Below are 25,910 nucleotides of genomic sequence, written 5' to 3'. Positions count from 1 at the left end.
GGCCAGACATATTTTTCACAGAAGACTGGAAATGAACAACCTTGCTTGTATGACAATGAGGCTCATTTACAACCATCCTGTGATGTCTAGCCAAGGGTACACAAACAAACATATACACACACACTCACATATGCATACATGGCTGTGTGGTAAAAAGCTTGCTTCCCAACCACATGATTCTGGGTTCAGTTCCACTGTGTGACACCTTGGTCTCAGGCTGAAAGAAGACTGTTATGTATGTGTGTGTGTGTGTGTGTGAGTGTGTCTTTGTGTTTGTTCCTCCCCACCATCACTTGACAATCGGTGTTGGTGTGTTTATGTCCTTGTAACTTAGTAGTTTGGCAAAAGAAACTGATAGAATAAGGACCAGGCTTTAAAAAAAAAAGGTTTTGGGGTAGATTCATTCAACTAAAACTTCCTTAGAGCAGTGCCCCAGCATGACCGCAGTCTAAGGAATGAAACAAATAAAAGATAAAAAATAAAAGATATATATATATATATATATATATATATATATATATATATATCGGTGCAGGAGTGGCTGTATGACAAGTAGCTTGCTTACCAACCACATGGTTCCAGGTTCAGCCCCACTGCATGGCACCTTGGGCAAATGTCTACCAGTATAGCCTTGGGCTGACCAAAGCCTTGTGAGTGGATTTGGTAGGCAGAAACTGAAAGAAGCCCGTTGTAATATATATATATGTGTATGTATGTATATGTGCCAGTGGCATGTAAAAAGTTCCTTACGAGCATTGGGCCTTAGGGAGGCAAAGTGGCTGAGTTCCTCTTCAGTGATGGGCCTCATGGAGGCAATGACCGAGACCTTTGGTCTTATGTCGTGCTTCAGAACAAGACCCACTAAGCTGAGCAAAATTGCAGTCATGGCAGACACCGGTGTCACACAAATTGGCACCCATGCTGGTCGCACATAAAGCACCCTGGTGTCATGCAAATGGTACCTGTGCCAGTGGCATGTAAAAGAACCCATTACACTTTCAGAGTGGTTGGTGTTAAGAAGGGCATCCAGCCATAGAAAACCATGCAAATCAGACTGGGGACTGGGGAAACCTTCCAGCTTACCAGCCCTAGTCAAACCATCCAACCCATGCCAGCATGGACAATGGACATTAAATGATGATGATGATGATGATGTAGGGCATTCTGTCTAATAGTCTGTGAATTCTACAAACCACCACCACCACAACCACCACCTTCGCCCTGCTAAATTTGTAAAAATTAGTTTCTTGATAATTTTGAGCAAAATAAACAAATATAAGAACCTGGCCGGCTGCCATCAGTTGGTGCTACGTGGTCTTTGATCCTGCACAAAATCGGTATAACTGTGGCCTATTTGAGAAATGAGTCCCACGAGGTGGGGGTGGATGCTGTAGCAAGTGTTGCCAGCCATTCTCCATGGCAACACCTTTGCTATCATATCTGCAAGGCATGTCTAAACTTGCCATTTGGTTTGGGGTGTATAACTTATTACTCCCCCCCCCCCACCCCATCTTCTGCTGCTTCACACCCCACTTTTTAAAAAGTTTTTCTTTGTTTCTTTGGCGAGGTAGTTATGGGGTATTTTTCTTGATAATCTGATCTATTCTTTTAATGTCTTTTTCTTTCTTTTCTTCCTGTAAAAACATGTTAATAAAAATAAAATGAGGTTATCTTAAAAAAAAAAGGCTTTATAGGTGCAGGAGTGGCTGTGTGGTAAGTAGCTTGCTTGCTAACCACATGGTTCCAGGTTCAGTCCCACTGCATGGCACCTTGGGCAAGTGTCTTCTACTATAGCCTCGGGCTGACCAAAGCTTTGTGAGTGGATTTGGTATATGGAAACTGAAAGAAGCCTGTCGTGTTTGTGTGTGTGTGTTTGTGTGTGTGTTTGTCCTCCCAACATCGCTTGACAACCGATATTGTAAATTCATATTTTCATCATGAATTTACAATTTATTTTAATTCAAAGTTTAGACTACTCTTACTAATTTGATATCAGTTAAAAATAGCATTTCATTAGATTTGCAGTGCCAATTTCACACCAGGAAGAAGTTGAAGCTTATTCTAAATACACTGGACGTTCTACCTTTACACCACAACCAGGTGAGTCTTCAATAAAACTGGTCATTTATCATCATCATCATCATCATCACCACCACCATTATCATCACATCATCACCATCACCATCATCATCATCATCATCATCATCATCATCACCACCATCATCATCATCATCATCATCATCACCATCATCATCATCATCATTTAACATCCATGTTCCTTGCAAGGGTTGGATGATTTGATAGAATTTAATGGTTCTGAAGACTGCAGCAAGCACCAACATCTACTTTGGCATGGTTTCTATGACTGGATGCCCTTTTTAATGCCAGTCATTCTACAGAGTGTGCTGGGTGCTTCTTTTTCCTGCAAGACTAAGATCCTTTTGACCGAGTGAGGTTACAGCAGAGAGGGGAAGGTGGCTTTATGCCATCGGACAAGGGACTGAAGTGTAAGAGAAGGGTCCAGAACAGAACAGGTTTCTTGATGTAGAGGAACGACATGACTACTCACATTATGGATGAGAAAGAGAGTAGGTGGGGGGGGGGGGGGAGAGGGAGACTGGATTGGAGCTAGAAAGAGATAGAAATAGTGGTGATAAAGTTTTATCGTGTACCCTCAAGATGCAGGGTATATAGAAGTGAGTGGAGAATATTGTTAGGATGACAATCCAGTTGTGACTTACCAGTCATATTTTCTGGTACCTTGTTTTTAGAATTGAAATTTCCATTGTTTTTCTAGTGTTAAAATGTCAAGGAGTAGTTTGAGGGTGATTGTGCTGTTGTTTCTGCTAAACAAATGGTGAAATGGTACTAGGCTGACTTTGGCTGAAGACACTAAAGCACAAAATAGTGGCATTGTTTAGATCTCATTTGTTTGTTTTTGCAAATTGAATTACAGAAAATCTGTTGTGGTTTTTATTTTTTCATGATTATATTGTTTACATTTAAAGGACACACTGCTGATAATGGATTGCACCAACCAAAAGAACCATTAGTGTTGCAACAGCAGCAAAACACTGACCATCAGAACCACCACCACCACCACCAGCAAACCCAACAACAGGCACAAGAACAACAACATCTAAAGTATAAGCATTCCTCTTCTCAGGCATTAAAAGTATGTTGGTGACAACAAACTTTGTTGTTCTCAATATGAATTTATTTGTTATGATGTTGTTGAAGTTTCTTCTGAACTAATTGCAAAGTTTAGAAATGACTGTTTTTTTCCTGTTCTTTTATGTTTTATAATTGTTTAACCCTTTTTTTGGTTCCAGCTTGCATGAAACCACCCATGGTTCTATGATACAGATTCCTTGTTTTATAGAGCTCTTAATTAAAACCTTCCATCAAAAGTTCCCGTTAATTTATGTTCTGAACACCAGCTTGATAATAACAAAGTTATTTTACCAAATTCTTCATTATTTCCAAAATTGGAACAAAAACAGTGTGTTTCAACAAAAACATGGTAACGAAAGGGAGAAAGAATGGAGAAAGAGAGATGTGGTGCCTGGGCATACACTCAAAGTACAAGAAGGTGGGAATAAGAGGATATAGGAACAGGGGGGAGGGTCAAGGATGGGTGGATGAATAGGTTTGTGAGAATGTGAAAGATGGTTAGAAATAGCATTAGATGTAAATGCAGGCGTGATATATGGTGAAGCTGCGATAGGTGGCAGTACATAAAATGGTAGGTGGGTCCATTTATAAATTATACCTATTAAAGGAAATCACAAATGATATAGCTAAAATTAAGCAAGGAAGATCAAACTTCCATGCGTAATTTTAGCAACCAAAGTAAAATTTGTGATAGAATTCCTTTAGTGATTAACTGGCACCGAAATTTTGCTGGCATTTTAAAAGTGTTACATGAAAGTTATTAGCATATTGCAGAAAAATTTCCTCATTTTAAACAAATATTCTGAATTTCTGTGTTTCTGCAGTTGTTTTCATTTTACATTTTGAACTTAAAGATGGCAGACAATCTGTTGAAATATTGTTAAAACTTTTAAATAGACAATCTATTACGAATTACATCATGCTCTTCTTATTGTCTATTTACCTTTGTGAAGAGTCACATCAGTCTTTATAAAATATTATTATAATTGCCTTTGCACAGCTTCTAGCGCTGGGGATGTACTACAGTGTCAGCTGTTCACGACCAGTGAGCTAAGGTAACACCCCTTATTTTTCGAGCACCTTCTGGAGTATTTGAGCGGTTCCAAGCAGGGCTGTTTTCTGCAAGTGCTCCACCCTTATTGCAGCCCCTATTTGTTCTATGTACTTCTCAAGATTTCTACTCACTGTTCCCAGGGCTCCAACAATTACTGGTACTACTACCACCTTTTTCATCAATCACAACTGTTTAACTTCCCAAGCTAACCTGTCATATCTATCAACTTTTCTTTCTTCCTTATCGCATATCTTGTTGTTAGCTGGGCATGTTATACTATTATTATTATTATTATTATTATTATTATTGTTATTATTATTATTGTTATTATTATATGTTATTATTATATGTTATGTCCCACATTACGATGACATATTTTGTTGTCTCTGCGGGACTGGCTCTGAACAGTGTACCTCGCTGACAGACATTACTGACTGCATCAGTCCACTATTTATTAGTAGTGGACCGGCCCACTTCTCACATGGGGGTGTCCACCACAACATTATGTAATAGTTAAAACTTAAAAAGCCATTTCTCAATTTCTCTTGGATGACCTTTAAACGAACAAGCAATTAGAACAACAAACTCACCCATGCGAAACAAATGCCCTTTTGTTACCAATCAGTTTCAATGTTAACTAACCCCAACTTGAGTACTTATTTGACAGACAGTGGCTCCTGGTTTATTGCTAGGTCTATTATACACATTCTTCCTACCTTGACAATAGCACTAGCTGAGCATTCTGTTAAAATGGAAGGTCACTGAGTTCATAGAACACCTCCTTCGCTCTATTTTCTGATTTCATGGTTTGCTCTGTCAGAACTAACATTTCTTTCCACTGAAAGGAAAGTTTTTTTTATCAACAATGGCTGGTGTGGGTGTGGTTGTGTAATTAAGAAATGTGGTTCAGTCCCACTGAATGAATAAGCGAGTATCTATTACTATAACCCTGGGCTGGCAATAGCCCTGTGAGTGGATTTAGTAGATAGGAACCGAAAGAAGCCTGTCATATGTGTGTGTGTGTGTGTATAGCTTAATTATCCTTGTTTATATAGGTACTATATAGGTTCATAAGTATCATCATCACCATCATCATTTAGTGTCCGTTGTCCATGCTGGTATGGGTTGGACAGTTTGACTGGGCTGGTAAGCTGGAAGGCTGCACCAGGATCCAGTCTGATTTGACATGGTTTCCTACTATGGATGGCCTTCCTAATGTCAACCACTTCAAGAGTGTAATGGGTGCTTTTACGTTCCCCCAGCATGGGTGCCATTTGTGTGACCCCAGCATCTGCCACGACTGTGATTTTGCTCGACTTGATGGGTCTTCTTTGCAAGCACAGCATAATGCCAAAGGTGTTGGTCATTGCCTCCGTGAGGCCCAACACACATGCAAACACACCCCTCTTTTACACACACTTCAAACACCGTTTATCGGCTTTTTCACTCCTTCCTTCGTTATTCATCCATCACCCCTTCCTTTCTCATTCATACGACGCTCTCTTTGCCGCTTCGTTTCATCTCTCTCATTACTTTCTCTTACTCCCTCTCAGTCATGGCTATTACTCTCACTATTTCTCCTTCACTGTATTAGTATTTCATCTCCTCTCCCTTCACCTCTCGCTCAATGTATATATTTTTGGTTTATTTTTCTGTTTGAGAGCAGTCGGGTTCATTTTTAGTATTCTCGTTTGTGAGAGCAGTCCAGTTTATTTCAGATAGTCTCATTTGAAAACTCATCTCTGGCTAATCGTTAAAAGGACGGTGGTGTTGCCTTGGCGGAGGTTTGCACTCTCTGAGAGCTCTTGTTATTATTATTATTGAGTGAGAGAGCAGTGCATGCCATCAAAGTGACACTGAGGTAAAAATGTACAAAGCCCAGTATACCCATCATGACTACCCGTCTGATAAGGGTACACCAGGAACATGCATCACAACCATATGTGCACAGCATGGTGATCTCATATCAAGATAAACAGCGCATGACCTCGCAGGTGGGGCCCAGTTAGAATTTTCTTCAAGTCAAGTAGCCCATCCCGCTCAAAAGGTCCCTGAATAAGGTTTGTTTAAGGATGTTGAACAAAATACCCATGTTTCCAGAGGTGAATTATCCAAACACCAAAGAATTCCCCTCAACACATGGCTATGATGCTCCCCCACTACTTCTGCTCATGATCAGAGATGCACATATTGTTAGCCATCAAGGGACATGCTCACCTGGCTTAATGAGTCTTCTTCACCTATGGAAGTCAGGTGAAGAAGACTCGTTAAGCCAGGTGAAACCGTAGTCACTTTCCTGACTTTTCTTCATAATTCTGTGTACTGTACGCACACCTTTGATGAATTGTAGTGCACCTGAGCACTATACACAATAATTTCATTATTATTATTATTATTATTATTATTACATCATTTACATTTGACAGATATTAGAACTGTATTCTTCTTCTTCTTATTATTATTATATATTATTATTCTTACCATTATTCTTATTCTTCTTCTTCTTCTTATTATTATTATATGTTATTGTTATTATTATTGATGCCATGTAAATATTAACAAAAGTCTGTATAAATATTTCTCTTCAACTCAGTCCTCTTCATCAACTGTGATCTCTTGTGAAGGATCTGAAGCTTCGAAAGCCTCTGATGGCCCCAGTGTAGATCGATTACTTCTCAAGATTATGGATTTTGTCGATAAATATTGGAATGGGGCCCAGTCACTTCATAGAAATGTGAAATTCAAATGTAAGTAAAATGTTTCATTTTTTTTTCTCTTTTACTTGTTTTAGCCATTGGTCTGAGGTCATGTTGGGGCTCTGCCTTGAAGGGCTTACTCGGACAAATTGACCTTGGCCTGGTGCTTTCAATCTCTTGGGCTGCATCTCTAAGTTATGGGGACCATAAACAAACCAACACTGGTTGTCAAGCTAGGGTGGGGAGGGACATACACAAACGCAAAGACACAGACACATTTTTAATATATATATATATATATATATATATATATATATATACACAAAGGGCTTCCACACAGTCCTCTTGTCTCGCAAGGCATTGGTCCACTTGGGGTTATTGCCATGCAGTAGGATTGAACCCAAAGCCACATGGCTGCAAAGCAAGCTTCTTAACCACATAGACATTTATAGAAAATCTAAAGCAATTCATTTTTAGCTATATATTTAGTTTTGGAAATAAAACCATTATTGATTGACAGGATTACAGCAAGACCAGTCATTGGTTCACTTCTAATGGCTAAAACAAGCAAAAGAGGAAAAGATAAAAGAAGCAAAAATCTAGCTGTAATGAAACAGTTTTGAGAATCTTATATGTGTGAGGTTGCTTTGAGGTCATCAAAGGTTGAACGGTGGAGCATTTGTTGGTGGTTTTGAACTTTTTGTTTGTTTGTCTGTACTTGTGTGTAATGGGTGTGGTACAAATGTGATTCCTTGATGCGTTATATCAATTGTGTCTTTGGATTTGCGTCAATGGTCTCTGTCTATGGCATCGAGTGTATGTCACGCGTAAATCAAAGGTGGCTCTTAAAGATCTTTGTCCATGGTGTTGCTATATGTCATGCGTTAAGTGCTAAGGTTCTGTGTGGATGACTCAAAAGGTGCAGAAGCTACAGAAGGACTGTGTTGTCTGCATAGGAATGAATGTTGTTAGAAGTAAGAGCAAGTGGGTCATTGGCATACAGAAGAGTGTGGGAGACTTAACCGAACCTTGCAGTGTATCAAAGTTGATAGCAAGAGAGAGAGAGAGAGCATTGTCAGCATATAGAATTGGCTGACAGAAAACCTCTGATCCAAGGCGGCGAGCTGGCAGAATCGTTAGCATGCCGGGAGAAATGCTTAGCGGTATTTCGTCTGCCGTTATGTTCTGAGTTCAAATTCCACCGAGGTCGACTTTGCCTTTCATCCTTTCGGGGTCAATAAATTAAGTACCAGTTACGCACTGGGGTCGATGTAATCGTCTTAATCCCTTTGTCTGTCCTTGTTTGTCTCCTTTATGCTTAGCCCCTTGTGGGCAATAAAGAAATAAGAAAACCTCTGATCCAAGAGGTGAGAAACATTTAAGTCATTAGTAAAAACTTGACTACAAGAAAGGCATGTGCTGTCTGTTAGGTGAAGGCATGGATATGTGGTAAGAAGCTTGCTTCCTAACCACATGGTTCTGGGTTCAGTCCCACTGCAAGTCACCTAATGCAAGTGTCTTGTATTGTATCCTTGGGTCAACCAAAACCTTGTGAGTGGATTTAGTAGGTGGAAACTGAAAGAAGCCTGTCATATGTGTGTGTTTGTGTGTGTGTGCATTGTCTGTGTTTGTCCCCCACCACTGTATGACAACCAGTGTTGGTGTGTTCACATCGCTGTAACTTAGCAGTTCAGCAAAAGCGACTGATAAAATAAGTATCAGGCTTTAAAAAAAGTACTAGGATCGATTCATTCAACAAAAAAATTCTTCAAGGCAGTGGCCCCAGCATGGCCACAGTCTAATGACTGAAACAAGGAAAAGATAAAAAGATAAAGATTAAAGGATGGTGGGCAACAAGAGTTGAGAGACAAATGTTGTGGATTAGTAGCTTGAGGACCAATTCTTTTTAAGTGTTGGGCCTCATGGAGGCAATGACTGAGACTTTTGGCATTATGTGGCAGTCGTGGCAGACAGCAGTGTCATGAAATGGCACCTGTGCCAGTGCATGTAAAAACTCCCATTACACTCTTGGAGTGGTTGGTGTTAGGAAGGGCATCCAGCTGTAGAAAACCATGCCAAATCAGATTGGAGTCTGGTGCAGCCTTCCAGCTTACCAGCCCTGGTCAAACCGTCCAGCCCATGGACATCATCATCATCATCATCATCGTTTAACGTCTGCTTTCCTTGCTGGCATGGGTTGGACGGTTTGACTGAGGTCTGGAGAGCCAGAAGGTTGCACCAGTCTCCAATCTGATCTGACAATGTTTCTACAGCTGGAAGCCCTTCCTAATGCCAACCACTCCGTGAGTGTAGTGGGTGCTTTTTATGTGCCACCGGCACAGGAGCCAGTCAGGTGGCACTGGCATCAATCACATTCAGATAGTGCTTATTACGTGCCACCGGCACAGGGGTCAGCCAGGGGTTACTGGCATCAGCCATGTTCGGATGGTGCTTTTAACTTGCCACTGGCACAGGAGCCAGTCTGGGGGCACTGGCTACAGATGATGATGATGATGATGATGAAGGCTTTCATGTCAAACCATGTTGGTATATTTGCTGATATCAAATGCAACATTTTTTTTAGTGACCTTTGGGGTGTGAATGTGTCACGTAAGAGAATTTTCCATCATATGTTGCTCCCTAAAAAGTCTAACAATGGTCACAGAGATGTAGGAAGAGAGGATGACCAGAGGGATTGTTCCAGAGAAAGAAAGTGTGAAGGATTTGGTAAAAGATAGGAATTAACTTTGGAGCACATTGTATTGAATGTAATGAAAGTGACTCTATCACGGTCCATCGTTGATTAGAATGACATGGTAAACCAGGTATGGTGGAGTGTGAGAATATTAGAGGAGTTGTTGGTTGTATTGTGTGCAGGACAAGGGTGTGTAATATTGGTTAGTGTCAGATCATACCTGTTGTGTTATAGATAAAAATACAGGTAAATTTCTGATTGGTTCCTCTTGTATTAAATGAAGTATTTTGGTTTCTTTAGTGTAAATTTGTAAAAATTCATTTTCTTTCTTTTTGTGATTAAAAGTTGAAATAAGAAAATGGGTGTGGCTGGTTGTGGTGGTGGTTGGGGTGGTGGTTGGCTGGGAAAGTTAGCAGTTGAGTATTGTTATTATTGTGTGTAGTAGGGTGTGTGTGTGTGAAAGAACAGAATTAAAGCAGGGAGAGAGAGGTGGGGGAAGAGACACAGCAGAGAGACACATAGAAAGAGACAGATTTGTCTAGCAAGAAGTCATCTATCTATTTGTCTGTTTGTCTGTCTGTCTGTCTATCTATCTATCTATCTACCAAACTGACTATCTCTCTCTCTCTCTCTCTATCTAGCTGTCTATCTACCAAACTGACTCTCTCTCTCTCTCTCTCTCTCTCTCTCTCTCTCTCTCTCTCTCTATCTATCTATCTACCTACCTACCTGCCTACCTACCAACCTATATATGTATATGTGTATTATTATTATTATTGAGTGAGAGAGCAGCGCATGCCATCAAAGTGACATACGAAGCCCAGTATACCCATCATGACTACCCGTCTGATAAGGGTACACCAGGCACATGCATCACAACCATATGTGCGCGACAGATTGCCCTATCAACAGCTTGCCATAAACTCCAAGCAGAATCTCTTTTCCTGTATGTAATTATTGCTGTTGTTAAGGCGGCGAGCTGGCAGAAACGTTACCCTGCTGGGCAAAATGCTTAACGGTATTTCGTCTGCCATTACGTTCTGAGTTCAATTTTCACCAAGGTTGACTTTGCCTTTCATCCTTGCTACAGTCTGGCTGAATTGATTTGGAGCTCATTTTTCTTTATTATTATTCCTTCATAACACAGTGTAGGTAAAAATGCACCGGAGTCTTTAGTCTTCTGTCAAATCACAATATGGACCTCAGACAGATAATACTTTCCTTAGGATATGCGCTGTGCCTTATAAGGCTGGTTTTTGCAAGACATCAACCTTGCATGGAATTTCCAGTTGCCTTAAGAAGTTTTGAAGTTTTAATGGGATTGAACCCAATGCTCCAATCACCACTGGTATCACTTTTACATTACCCTCTCGCATTCCAAACAGTCTTGCCATTTCCACTTTCAGTTCGGAGTCCTTGGTGATTTTTCCAACCTCTTTACTCACAACATTCATGTCATTTGCTATGGCTACATCAATGATCTGACAGTATTTGTCTCTCTCATTCAATATACCAATATCCGGCCGACGGATTTCGATTACACGAACTGCCTAAAAATCATAGTCCCAGAGTATCGTTACTGTTCCATCCTCCTGCATAACTTCACTTGGTACATGCTCATACCAGTTCTCTGTTATTTCATATTGGTATTTATGGTATAAGAGCCAATGAAGATACACACACATTTTATCATGGCAGTGTTTGTATTCTTCTTGTGCAAGGTTCTCACATCCACTTCCCAAGTGGGTCACACTTTCCACACTCTTTCCACAGTCAGCATTTCTGGGTGTCAGAAGTTTTATAAATGTCATACTTCACTGAATTGTGCAGTAATGATCAGGCTCTCAGTGGTACGCTTCAAATCCCCTCACTCAAGCCATGCCCACGATGCTGTATTATCCTTAACATCCTGTGTATTCCTTTCAAACTGTTCATGCATTCTCATTTCAAGAAGGTCTTCTTTTCTCTTCTCCTCAGCTCTTTGGTTAAACTCTTCCTTGCCCAACATTTCGTCTGCATTTACACCCATATCTTTCACGGAATATTGCAGCAGGTCTTCATCACTATTTATCAGACACTCGGCAAGCGTTCTCTTCTTTCACTCCTTATACAATATTCTATACTAATTAGTCCTCTGCCACCATTCTTTCTTTTCATATATATATTTTGTTTATGTTTGCTTTACGGTGTGGCGCCCCATGCAGCATCATCAACTTTCTTGTCCTTCTATCCAGTGCTAATATTTCCTCCTTATTATTATTGTTGTTGTTATTATTGTTCATTTTGATATTTATCTTTGTACTTGGCAGATTTATTGCAATCAGTTTTGTAATAATATATGCTCCCTAAAGTTTGATAGAGTTACCTGTGAAGCTAACCTCCTTCCCCTCTTCCTCCCCCCCTCCTCCTCCTCTCCATCCTATTCTACTTCTGCCTTCTCCTCTCCCCCCTCTGCCTCCCCCTCTGCCATCGCTCCTCTCTTTTCTCTCTACCAGCCCAAGCTGGTAGAGAGAAAACCTGCATGTCTCATATTTTTCTCATATTTTTTCAGCCACGACGGAGTGATTCATTTTATCGTGTTACAAGCATGAGAGAGAGAAAGCGAGAGAGAAAGCGAGAGAGAGAGAGAGAGAGAGAGAGAGAGAGAGAGAGAGAGGGACTGTCTGAAGTCGGAAGTAGAACTGAAGAGTCTTCCCTACCCTACATCAGTTTTTATTCAGTATTGACGCCCCCCCCCCTCTAGACGGGTGGTGGGGGCGGGTTTCCCTTGTGTGCACTGTGTCTTGCAAGGAGTCCACATCACCCTCCATTCATAGACACGGTAAATAAATATGTAACAGCTACACTTGTTAATCTGTCAATGACATGAATCGGTGAGGATATACCAACAAAACAACCTCTTCTATATTTGTGTGTCATATGAATTAACTGACAGAAATGTTTCATCAGGAAAGAAGTCATAAATGTATTTTTAATCCCAACATATTAATAGACTCTCTAATTATTATTCTATCTCCTCTCAAGAGAAAAAAAAACAATTTCTCTTCCTCATTTCTTTGATGTATAAACTTTATTCTTAATCTTTTATCTTTTATTTGTGTCAGTCATTAGAGTCTGGCCATGCTGGGGCACCGCCTTGAAGTTTTAGTCTAATGGACTGATCTCTAGTACTTGATTTTATTTTAAAGATGTTGCTATGTGTAGCACCAGCATTGATGTAGGAGTAGCACTCCATTGTGGGCTTCACTTGAGCCTTGCTGAGTATTGTTAACTATTGGGGACTGAAATATTTTCTGGCCTTAAAAACATGAGTCGGCACTCTGGCCTACTCATGTCTTCACTTCTTATTGCCCTTGTGCCCTCCAATCCCTTCCTTTACCTGCACAAACCCCTATTCATAATCTTTCTTCCCCAGAACAGCAACCATCTGTGGTCTCCAAATGGTTCATTAGATCCCTTGAAATAGCAGGCAAATCTCCCTTTAGCCACATTTATTTAATCATTCAGTACTTGAAACTAATGTGTTTATTTCTGATTATTTCAGCCATAGCAAAGAATTTGATAGAGAAACACATGGCTCAGTGTGATAAAGAATCTGTAATGCATCCTCAGTTTTCATCAGACCTTTTTGGTAAATCCACGGCACCAGACAAAGCAAGAACTGTTGAAAGAAGTCTAGAATGTAGACCCGGCCAAGCAACACACCCTGACGTGGTAAAATCATTTCTTTAGAAATATGAAATGTCATCAGAATTATTTCTTTCATGTCCCATCAGGCTACACCTCCACCCTTGTTCATCACTCACTACATTTACCTCTGACCCCCATCTTTAATCATTGGCTACTCTCCACTGATCCACTGTCCATATTCTCTCTCATACTTACTTTCTTGTCCCCTGAGGGTTTACTCTGCTACCCCCATCACTACTCCAGCTACTCCTACCCACAGTGGCATCCACTGGAACCTGGTAATGCTGACCTCTGCTTACAAGTCTGTACTCACTTCAAATCCATGCTGGATACTCAGTGGTGATTTGGTCAGCAAATCCTCTGTGATGGTCAACAGTTGACGTCAAGATGAACTGCTATGGATTACACTAATCCAGACTGGACTCTACACCACAACACTAATCCATGGACTCTACACCACAACAGTGAAGGACTACTACAGCAACAGGGTTCTCGTTAATCATCATGCTTGCTCTCCCGGTGGGGCATTTGCCAAACTTTCAAGTTGGACTTTCAGACAATAATCAAAAACATTACTTTATATCAACTACAGCCTCAACTGCCGCTGACCATCAGATGTGGTCAGCATTCGTGAGTGACATGGTGAGCTTGTTGGTCAGAGCTTGCTTAACCCACCCCGGGTGAATGCCACCACAAGTACAAGTAAGCTAGCAAGCAAGTACTCCTATCCACCCTTATATAATAGGGGTAGTAGTCATGTATCTCTTCTATAGCACAACACCTCTACTCAGTGGTGGACTGGGTCTAAAAATATTGGTTGCCAGGGGACTAAGGGGGCCCACCCGCAACTACAAGGGGGCCCACCTGCAACCACAAGGGGGCGCACCTACAACTACAAGGGGGCCCACCCGCAACTACAAGGGGGGGGGGCACTCACAACTACAATGCTATCTTCTTTTTTTTTTTTGTTAAAAGTATTCTTTCCAACTGTCTACAAACACAGCCAGGCTGAAATAATTAATGCATTCTTCCAGGAGTGAATAAAAAATTCTCAAACTTGAGGGAATGGGCCCCTTAGATACTAACATGGGCCCCCATATATAGATTCTAATGGCGCAGGGGCCCACTTGCCATCAGGCAAGCTGGCAACCTGGCCAGTCCGCCCCTGCCTCCTGTCATACTTTAGCCTCTTAACACCTGGTATTAAGCCATCTCCTTGCTTCAAATACTTCCTCACTACTTAGTCAAGGGAACTTTCTATGTTCTTTTCTCATCAAGCAGGTTATTTAGCGACCCTGCTCGTGTCAGTAGCAAAAAAAAAAAGAAGCATTCATTACACTTTGTAAAGTGGTTGGTGTTAGGAAGGGCATCCAATCGTAAAAACCATACCGTTGGAGCTCTACACAGCCCTGCAGTAACATAAAAGGGGCCTCTTGTAGGAAGTTGTCAAACTAGCCACTCTGATGGTCCTGTTATGAGCCACAGCACCTTAGAAGGATTACCCTGTTAGACGTCACTAATAATATGAAACAGAATTAAATAAAGCAAGTTTCTCATTTGATATATTTGCAATAAATATTAATTGTTTTAATAAATTTCATCAGTAAAATCACAATCTACTCCATTGAAAAGCTATCTCTGCAAAATTTCAGCACAAAAAGATGTTTATTTTTCAAGAAGACACTCATCCTGCACCCCTTCTGTTAACTCTCTCTGTTTCTCTCTTTTACTCTCTCTGCTTCTCTCTTTTACTCTCTCCCCCACCTCTCTCTATACAGTGTAAAACTTGACTGCAGAATTCAACCAACCAACCGACCAACAAACATTTATATCAGCTATTATTAAATAGAAATTATATTTTTACAGTGTGATTAAAAAATACCAAGTGAACAATCAGAAACGACTTAGGATTAAGGGGACCATTTAATCTGGTGCAAAGACAAGACTGCATCTCTAGTGTCATGATGAAATATTCACAGTAGATTCTGCAAAATGGTTGGTGATAGGAAAGGCATCCAGCCATGGAAACTATACTAAAATTAGAATGTTTTGAATGAAACATGATCCTTTAGCCTGTCTGGGAGGGTAGGAATGCTGAATTAATCATCATTATCATCACCACTACGACCACCATTTAATGCCCATTTTCTACTCTGGCATGGGTTGGCCAGTTTGACAGGAGCTGAGGACAATACCAAACACTAGTGTCTGCTTTATCGGGTGTTTTTATGACTAGATGATCTTCCTAACATTAACCATTTTACAGAATATTCCGGGTGGCTTCTAGCTTAATGATAACGAAGTGATTTTGCTAAATTCTTTGTTATATTTAAAATTAATTAAAAGAAACACAGAACATCTCAAAATAAATACAGTAACGAAAGGGTTAATACTCAAAATTGTTTCTGTTGTTTAACAACACCTAGGACTTCTAGATGAGGGATCAATATTGGGCCATTTTACTGACCCTTGTCTAAACTCTAGCACAATTTCTTCTTCAATTTTCTTTAATTATTTCTTTTTAGTTAAGTGCCTGTTTAATGTCAGTTTTGATTTTCTTTTTGTTGTGTAGGTTTGTCTGAAAACTCAGTTGGAACAATGTTTGGAAGAAAACAAGAAACTGAGAGAGGATCTACAATGGTTATTGATCAAGAAATCAAAGTCAGGAACTGAGGAATTTGTCGCTGACACAACTCAATGCAGTTCAGTGGTTTATTCTTTAGTCTTTAATCTTATAAACTAACACACTACTCATTCATGATTTTACTCTTCCTTCTACTTCTACCACTGTTTGGTGGACAATTGATTACAAAGCAAGCCATGCCTGCACCAATACCATGTTTAAACACCACATGTTTTGGTACCACATCCTGTGCTGGTACCACATAAAAAGCACTCAGTCCACTCAGCTGAGTGGTTGGTGCTAGGATGGGTATCCAGCTGTAAAAATCCTGCTGAAACAGCCACAGAAGGCTGGTGTAGGCTTCTGCCTGGCTGGCTCCTGTCAAACCGTCCCACCCATGCCAGCATGGAAGGTGGATGTTAAATGATGATGATGATGATGACAATCTGTAAAGTGATTAGCATTAGGTAGGGCATCCAACTGAAGAAACCATGACAACTGGAGCCTGGTGCAGCCCTCTGACTTGCCAGCTCCTTGTCAAAACATCCGACCCATGCCTACAATGATGATGATGATGATTAGCTTCAGTTTCAGTAAAAAGAAACCATATCTTCTACTACATGTATTGAGTACTACTTTCTCATTCATTTGACATAAAACAACATGCATATGTTCATGATCATCACCATTATTTAACATCCACTTTTCCATGCTTGCATGGGTCGAGTGGAATTTGTAGAGCCAGGTTTCCTACAGCGATATGCTGTTCTTGATGCCTGGGTGTGTGTGTGTGTATCATCATCATCATCATTTAACGTCTGCTTTCCATGCTGTAAACTGGTAAGCTGAGGAGCTGCACCAGGTTCCAGTCTGATTTGGCAAGGTTTCTATGTGTGGATGCCCTTCCTTATGCCAACCACTCCAAGATAGTAGGGGGTGCTTTGTATGTGCCACCAGCACGAGTGCTATTGACCTGACACTGGCATTGGCCATGACTATGGTCTCACTTGGCTTGACAGGTCAACACAAGGGTCTTGGTCGCCTGTACCTGCCTCCATGAGGCCCAACGCTCGAGCAATGCATTTTACATGCCACCAGCATGGGTTCCAGTCAGATAGCACTGACATCGGCCATGACTACACACATACACAAGAGGCTTCTCTCAGTCTCCATCCACACAGTAGATCTGAACCTGGAACCATATGGTTGGAAAGCAGACTTCTTATCACACAGCCATACTTGCACCTATTGCCATGCCTGGGGCTGTGTTGGCCCCCCACACCCACAACTACTTGATAACTTAGCAGTTCAGCATAAGAAACTGATAGAATAAGTACCAGTCTTAAAAAAGTAAAAAAAATCATAAGGCAGAGGCATGGCTGTATGGTAAGAAGCTTGCTTCCCAACTGCATGGCTCTGAGTTCAGTCCCACAGCAGGGCACATTGGGCAAGAGCCTCAGGCCAACCAAAGCCTTGTTAGTGAATTTGGTTGACGGAAACTGAAAGAAGCCTTTTGCATGTATATATATATATATATATGTGTGTGTGTGTGTAGGTAGGGGGGGATCCAAAAGGGGTCTCAGGGAGTAGTGTCCCTGCCTTCCTGAGCTAGTTTTCCACCACATTTCTTAAAAATCGTGATAGAGGCCTTGGTCTCGGGACCACTCATGTCTAGAAATCGAAGTTGGGGGTAAGCAGGGGCATGCTCCCCGTAGAAAATCCAGCTCCAAAAGGAGAATGGAGAAGCAAAGGAGAATGGGCACCAGCCAGCCCAAAGGGTGGGGTGGGCTGCACCTGCCTACCTCAGTTACTATGGCATTGAGGTAGATCTGGCCACCCCTGTTAACGGGGACAAAACCCAGATTTAAAACACTGGATGATGATGATATGTGTGTGTGTGTCGGTGTTTGTCCCGACCACCACATGACAACTGGTGTTGGTGTGTTTATGTCCCTGTAACTTAGTAGTTTGACAAAAGGGATTGATAGAATAAGTACCTGGCTTTAAAAAAATGGTAAGTCCTGAGCTTCATTCAACTGAAGTTCTTCAAGGTGTTGCCCCAGCATGGTCGCAATCTAATGACTGAAACAAGTAAAATTTAAAAGGTCAAAATATCTTCACTGATATCAACATATGTTGCTGTGTAGACAAAACTCTACCCTCACCACGTAGACTTAGAGTCGAAGACAATCCAGCCATGGCCACCCTGTCTTTTCTCTTCAGACACAGTTTACGTAGGGCTACACTTTCACGTGTCTGTTTTTTGTTTCTCCAATTTGGTAGGGCAGGGTTTGAAGGAGTTTTGCTGCTATTTCTAGCAGACCCTTTGCTACCTTGTCATTAAACATGTCTTCCATTGTAGCAGGCAGTCCCTCCCTATTGTGTTTACTGTATCAATAGCTTTTCTTATATTTCGACCATTCAGTTTGTGTTTTATTTTATAACCACCACCACCACCACCACCACCACCACCACCACCACCACCACTTTCAGTATTACCGTCGCTATTACTACCGCCACAAGCACCACCATCATCATCACCACCACCACCATCACACCTCTGTGTTTATTACTTTTGCCACGGTTTTGCCATTCAATTCAGATTTAAGTCCTTAAAAAGAAAACAACTGTGTTGAATCTCTTCAAATTCTCATATTCCATAAAGGCCTTTGTTAAGTTTCTTCGTTTCTCTGTTTCTCTTGTAAATTGTCTTGTTCTAACAAGTTGAGGTTTATTTATATCTTTTAACCTCGTATATCTCCGTTATACTTTCTTCATTAAATATCACAGTTTCTTTATGACTTCTGCTTTGACAGTCACCATCATTATCATCACTTTAGTGTCCACTTCTCCATGCTTGCATGGGTCAGACGGAATTTGCTGAGGCAGATTTTCTACAGCCGGATGCCTTTCCTGTCACCAACTCTTCCTTGTGATCAGACATGTTTTCCACAGAAGACTTGAAGCAAACAACGTCACCTGTATGATGGTGGTGCTTATTTACAGCCATCACGTAATCCTGAGTCAAAGGGACAGAGAGAGAGAGACACACACACACGCATGCACACACACACGCACACACACACAAGTGATTAAAATGTTTGCTTCATAACCACATGATTTGGCAGTGGTGGTGAGTTCAATCCCACTCTGTGGTACTATGGCGTGAGAGTGTGTATGTATATAGATGTGTGTTTATTTACAAGAGGAGGTAAGTGTGTGTGTGTGTGTGTGTGTGTGCTTGTACATGTGTGCATACACCCACATACACACATAATCACACTTGCACACACACACACACACACCTGCATGCACATACACTCTTCATTTACTCTCGCCCTTAGCTTATCTTCTAAGTAAACACATGTACATATACACATTACAGGCATGAGACCAGTTCTTGGACAGACTCACAGCAGACCTTGTAGAGAGAAACCAAATCATTGAAAGGGTCATGAATAGTGATGGAAGGACTTTGACGAACAAACAACTAATTGATTTGTTTAATCAATACATTAAAGAAATGCTCGATTAGTTATTCAATTAGCGAATTAGATATTTAACCGATTGACTAACAATAAAGAAGTGATATTGAACCAGTGTGTGTGTTTATTGTTATTGGTGTAATGATCCACCCAAGACACAAGATTTGCATCAAATATCTTGCAAACCAAATACAAAAACGAACTAATATGTATGTATGTATGTATGTATAGATGGATGATTAAACTCATATATAATAGGCTTCTTTCAGTTTCCATCTCTCAAACCCACACACAAAGCTTTGGTCAATCCATGGCTGTTGTAGAAGACACCCAAAGTGCAATGCAGTGGGATCGAACCCAAGACCACGCAGTCACATCCACAACTCGATATTAATGCTGTGGAATTGGTACAGAGTTGGAACTTTAAATATTCTTTATGGCATTCAGTTCTTTGACACAAAGTCAGTCAACACTTGTATCCTCAAGCCAGTAAGGGAACCTGTTTGTGGTTGATTAGCCTGCTAGAAATTACAACCAAGTCACTAAAATTACAGCCTACCATTTTTAAAAGGGAGGCGGGGTTATATTCCTCACTCCCCTTCTTTGTCCTAGAAACACAAATACACCCTCCATTCAGTCAAGGGGCCGTTTTGCCCTCCAAGTTACTTGGCCACCTCATTAGTGCCAGTGTCATGAAGAAAAGCACCCAGAACACCCTGTAAAGTGGCTGGTGTTAAGAAAGGCATCCAGTCATAGAAGAACCATGCCAAAGCTGACATTGGAGCTCAATACAATCCTGTAGCTTCTGTCAAGCTGTCCAATCCGTACCAACATGGAAAACAATTCTTAACCCTTTTGGTACCGACCCAGCTGAAACTGCTTCTCACTCTGTAGTACAAATGTCTTGTTTTCATAAGTTCTGAATTAAAATCTTCCACCAAACCTTAGTCACAATTTATGCTCCTAACACTAGCTGAATGATAACGAAGTTATTTTACTAAATTCTTGGTTATATTTAAAATTAATTGAAAGAAACACAGAGCATCTCAACAGAAATATGGTAACAAAAGGGTTACTGCAGCTGTTGCCGCTGCTGCTGTCCCTACTTCTGTTGCTGCTCCCACTGTTGCTGCTGCTAATGATGACAATAGTGATATTTGTTTATACTTTTTTCTCCATTTTTAAAAATAATTTTTACATTTTTTTTTTCTTCATTTTATTCAGAAGAACTGAAAGACCAAAATCTTCAGCTGAAAAAAGATGTTGAATTGTTAGAATCCAAATTGGAACAGTATTATCAGATCCAGACTCTGGCAGACATGCTTCAAGAAAGTCACAAGTAAGAACTTTGTATTAATTCTTTTATACATGGTGATGTGGTTAAGATGCTTGCTTCCCAACCACATGGTTTCGGGTTCAAACCTATTGCATGGCACCTTGGGCAAATGTCCTTTACTGTAGCTTCGGGCTGACCAAAGCATTGTGAGTGGACTTGGTAGATGAAAACTGTGTGGAAGCCCATCATATATATGTGTGTGTGTGCATGTACATATGAATGTGTGTGTGTGTGTGTGTGTGTGTGTGTGTGTGTGTGTGTGCATGATGGTGCATGCACACATATGTGTGAGTGCATGCATGCTCACGTGTGTTTGTGTGTGTCCTTGTCTTGACATCTTGTGATAGTTGTAAATGAGCATCACCACCATACAGGTGGTGTCATTCATTTCCAGTCATGTACATATGTCTATGTGCGTCTTTGTGTTTGTGTTTGTTTTCCTCCGTCCACCATTTGACAACAGGTGTTGGTTTGTTTATGTCCCTATAACTTATCAGTTCAGTGAAAGTGACTGATAGCGTGAGTAGCAGACTTTAGAAATCAAGTCCTGGGGTTGATTGTTTCACTAAACCCTTCAAAGGACTGCTCCTGTATGGCCACAGTCTAATGAATGAAACAAGTCAAAAACAAAAGATAAAGATAAGACGGCACGAAATGTGTACAACAAAAAATACGAAGCACGAGTACATGGAACATGAAATATTCTTTCGAACAATGAAAGACACAAATGGAAAACAAAATAAGCAACATAAAGAACGACCCTTCATCAATTGTTGGCTGTTTTTCTACTCTTGTATTTCTAGCATTTAACAACAATATACGCCTTCGATAAAACAGTTGCTCCTGCAAAGCAAATTACATAAAATTTAGGATTTTGCAGAGGGTCAAAATTGATAACACAAACAGGACAGGGAAAACAAACAGGAAGGGCTGCTAAGCCTAAATGAGGTTATGGTGGAAAATGCGTAAATCAAGCTTCAATCCAATAATTTATTTATATTACAATATTACATTAAATACTTTGAATATAATATATAACATAACATGATATAATATAAATAATTATAATAACCGTAAAAGGCCAACAAATTGTTTTGACTTATATACATACATACATACATATATATATATACAACATTGTGTAAATATACATACATATACTACTGTGGGTATTACTTATATGTTTTCTATGATATATTTACAGGTCCCTGATTCAAACCAATAATCATCTTCTACAAGAAGTTGAAGAAAATAAGCAACGCCACCAGGGAGAAGTCCAACAGTTGCAGTGGAACTATGAACAACTGCGCCAAACTATATCTGCCTTGGATTCAGTCTCAGACATTGCATCAACCGAAGCAGGCATTCCTTTCTCTTTGGTAGCCGAGAATATGGCCCAGTCTACAGCTAAACTCTATGACAGTGATGAAAAGGAATCGCTTTTTTCAGAAAAGATCTCCTCTGACCAGTGACAATCTCTGTGCTTTGTGTATGTGTGTGTGTGTGTGTGCAAGTGTTACAATGTATGTGTATTTTAATATGAAATAAGGCTGTGTGTTTTATTCTTTCCAGTTATCAACTGTTCTGTTCCAATATATATATATATATATATATATATATATATATATTTGGCATTAGGAAGGGCATCCAACCATAGAAGCCATACCAAATCAGATGGGAGCCTAGTGCAGCTCCCCAGCTTACCAGTTCCAGTCAAACTGTCCAACCCATGCCAACAAGGAAAGCAGATGCTAAATGATGATGATGATGATATATATATATATATAGGAGTAAATGTAAGGATAAGCAAGTCAGGAAAGTCGGTATTCAAAAATATTAAATACATTTAATATAGTCATATGTTTGCATATAAAAGGGTCCGACTTACACAGAGTAGAAATATCAGGAATTAAAGGGGTAAAACCTGTAAAACCCTTACTCGACCCCTTTAAATTCCTGATAACATTTCTATTCTTTGTAAGTCAGACCTTTTTATATGTAAGCAATATGTACATTTTTTTGTATTAAATGTTTTTAATATTTTTCTGACAGAAATGTTAGCACACCGGGCAAAATGCTTAGCGGTATTTTGTCTGTCTTTACATTCTGAGTTCAAATTCCACCAAGGTCAACTTTGCCTTTTATCCTCTCGGAGTCGATAAATTAAGTACCAGTTGTATACTGAGGTCGATCTAATCGACTGGCACCCTCCCCCAAAAAAAGAATAGTTTTTGTATAGCAACCTGCCTAATTTGCCTATCCTTACATTTACTCCTCTACCCATTCAAGTTTAAATCTCTTGAGCACTACGAAGTGTATTCTATACAGAGAATATTTGTCTCTCATCTATATACATATATATATATATATATATATATATATATATATATATAAATAAAGTAACAAACTGAAGTAAAGAAATCCTTGAAAGGGATGTGTTAAACATCCAATTCACTGGTACTTCAGTTGGATACCATATAAATATTGGTATATTTCAATTATAAAGATAAATTAAATACAGAGATATTCTATTGACAATCCAATAATCTATATATATTACAATATTACATTAAATACTATGAATATAATATATAACATAATAATATACAAATAATTATAAAAACCGTAAAAGGCCAACAAATTGTTTCGACATATATATATATATTTTCCCAATATACATAATCATGCTCATAACATGGACATTTGAATTAATTTTTACAATCCCGCTGTCCTTTCACACGGAATTTGGTATTTCTGAACCAATGTCCCTGAAGTGACCTGTATATATAATGGAACTGTGATTATGTATATCGGAAAATATGAAAAGCACCATTCGTCATTACCAGCGTTACCGTACCGGCACATGTGCTGGTGGCACGTGGAAAACAACATTCGAGTGTGGTCATTGCCAGTGCCGCCGGACTGGCTCCCGTGCAGGTAGCATGTAAAAACATCTATGAGCATGGCCGTTGCCAGAACCGCCTGACTGGCCCTTAGCACCCACTACACTCTCAGAGTGGTTAGCATTAGAAGGGGCATCCAGCTGTAGAAACTTTGCCAGATCAGATTGAGCCTCGTGCAGCTCACCATCCTCAGTGAAACCATCCAATCCATGCCAGCATGGAAAGCGGACATTAAATGATGATGATGATGATATATATATATATATATATATATATATATATATATATATATACACATATATATGTCGAAACAATTGTTGGCCTTTTATGGTTATTATAATTATTTATACAATATTATGTTATATATTATATTCATAGTATTTAATGTAATATTGTAATATAAATAAATTATTGGATTGTCAATAGAATATGTCTATATTTAATTTATCTTCATACATATATATATATATGTATGTATATATATGTGTATGTATATATATGTGTATGTGTATATATATATATATATATATATATATATATATTTACATATATATATATGTATATATATATATGTATATATATGTGTATATATATATATATGTATATGTATATATATATATATATATATATATATATATATATATATATGTATGTATATGTGTATATATATGTATGTATATATATATATCGTTTGTTATGGTTGAAGAAGAGCTAAAATATATAATTCTTTTCTAGTTACTGTTGCTTCTATATTTTTATAACTTTTATATTGATTTATAAGATATATCTGACCAACCTTGTAATGATTGTTATTGTCACCTTTGAGGGTATATTTTCATTAAAATAAAAACAAAAAACAAAATAATCACAGCTGTCACCGAACTTCCACTAATTGTTTTGAGGTTGCCATGCAGTCACAAGCGAACATAGACATCAAATTGGTCCTCTCTGCCTTCACCCAGCTCAACATCCATGGAGTGATAGCTAGGGAAGGAGAGGGGAGAGAGAGTGAGGGAATGAGAAGCTTGTACCAGAACTCACCTGGTACTTATGTCGCATGAATAGACTTCTGCAACGTTAAGTGAAGAGCCTTGATTAAGGATACAATGTACTGCCTGGTCCTGAAATTGAACCCATGATCTTATACAATAATAAACCACTGGGCCATGTATCTGAATCAATATTTTTTGTTTATTTCATAATATTTTTATCACATGATCATGTGATCGACCAGACTATTGGATGTTGTTAAACATCGCTGGTCACAATGCGCTTTGCATTGTTTTAGCTTTCAAATGATGCCACCCCACTGGCTAGGCGGAGCCAGGCCCACATTCCCCCCCTGGTTGGAAGGTTGGTTCGTTGAAGGGTGTACCCATTTACAGCCAAGTGGACTGGAGCAATGTGAAATAAAGTGTTATGCTCAAGAACACAATGCACCACATGGTCTGGGAATCAAACTCGTGACCTAGAGATTGTGAGTGCAACATGCCCAGCCACTGGGCCATGTGCCTTTGCATAATGTTTTTATACTGACCCAATACCAACATCATCTGACATCAGGGTGTGAAATGCTGATTAGGGGACCAATGTTACTGGTGCCAAGGGCAAGACAGGAGCAACCAGTCCACTCTGTGAAGTGGTCAGTTTTAGGAAAGGCATCCAGCTGTAGAAACCATGGCAAAGCAGACATTGCAGCTTGATGCAAGTCACGGCAGCTTGCTGCACATCTGCGGCTTGATGCATTCCTCTGGTTTGCTGGGTCCTGTCAAACTGCCCAACTCATGCCAGCATGGAAAACTGGCATCAAATGATGACGGTCGTGATGATGATAATGACGACGACGACGATGACGATATGTTGCCCTTTTTATTGTAATAAACCTTCAGGGGTCAAAAAGGGAGACATGATTGTTATTTATTTCTAGTAAATTCTACAAGAGTTAAGAAACATAAAATTCTGGATTACTGAATGTATGTCATTAGAGCAATGACAGGCACAGATATTTGGGATTTGCTTCTCATTAAAAGATATTAATCTGTCTACCTTAGTCAAAACTGGCTGAAAATAGGAAATATTTCAATTCATTTATAGTTGAGTGATTAGTGTTAACGAGAGCATTAAACAAACTCTGTGTGTCTGTGTGTAGTGGTTCCACAGGCTCTGTGTGTATAACCACTCTGTCTGTGATACAATATACTGTCTGTCAGTCTGTCTATCACTTCCTCTCTCGTTTTCTCTCTTTCTCTCTTTA

The 25,910-nt window shown here is 39.7% G+C and overlaps 1 protein-coding gene across 1 annotated transcript in view; it reads left to right on the top strand.

Annotated features, from left to right (window-relative positions):
• Positions 1-23,945, top strand: part of LOC106879775 (centrosomal protein of 72 kDa) — a 53,713-nt gene extending 29,768 nt beyond the window's left edge. The window contains exons 9-15 of the mRNA XM_014929477.3: positions 2,018-2,100; positions 3,009-3,175; positions 6,822-6,975; positions 13,164-13,333; positions 15,882-16,011; positions 20,642-20,756; positions 21,958-23,945. Of these exons, the coding sequence (XP_014784963.2) occupies positions 2,018-2,100; positions 3,009-3,175; positions 6,822-6,975; positions 13,164-13,333; positions 15,882-16,011; positions 20,642-20,756; positions 21,958-22,225 (1,087 nt within the window). The 3' untranslated portion in view covers positions 22,226-23,945. The remainder of the gene's footprint in view (positions 1-2,017; positions 2,101-3,008; positions 3,176-6,821; positions 6,976-13,163; positions 13,334-15,881; positions 16,012-20,641; positions 20,757-21,957) is intronic.
• Positions 23,946-25,910: the final 1,965 nt, after the last annotated feature.

This window comes from Octopus bimaculoides, chromosome 3 (genome assembly GCF_046866305.1).
Source record: "Octopus bimaculoides isolate indiv1 chromosome 3, ASM4686630v1, whole genome shotgun sequence".
In the NCBI taxonomy this organism is placed as follows: Eukaryota; Metazoa; Mollusca; class Cephalopoda; order Octopoda; family Octopodidae; genus Octopus; species Octopus bimaculoides.
This window is presented reverse-complemented; position numbering and strand designations above follow the sequence as displayed.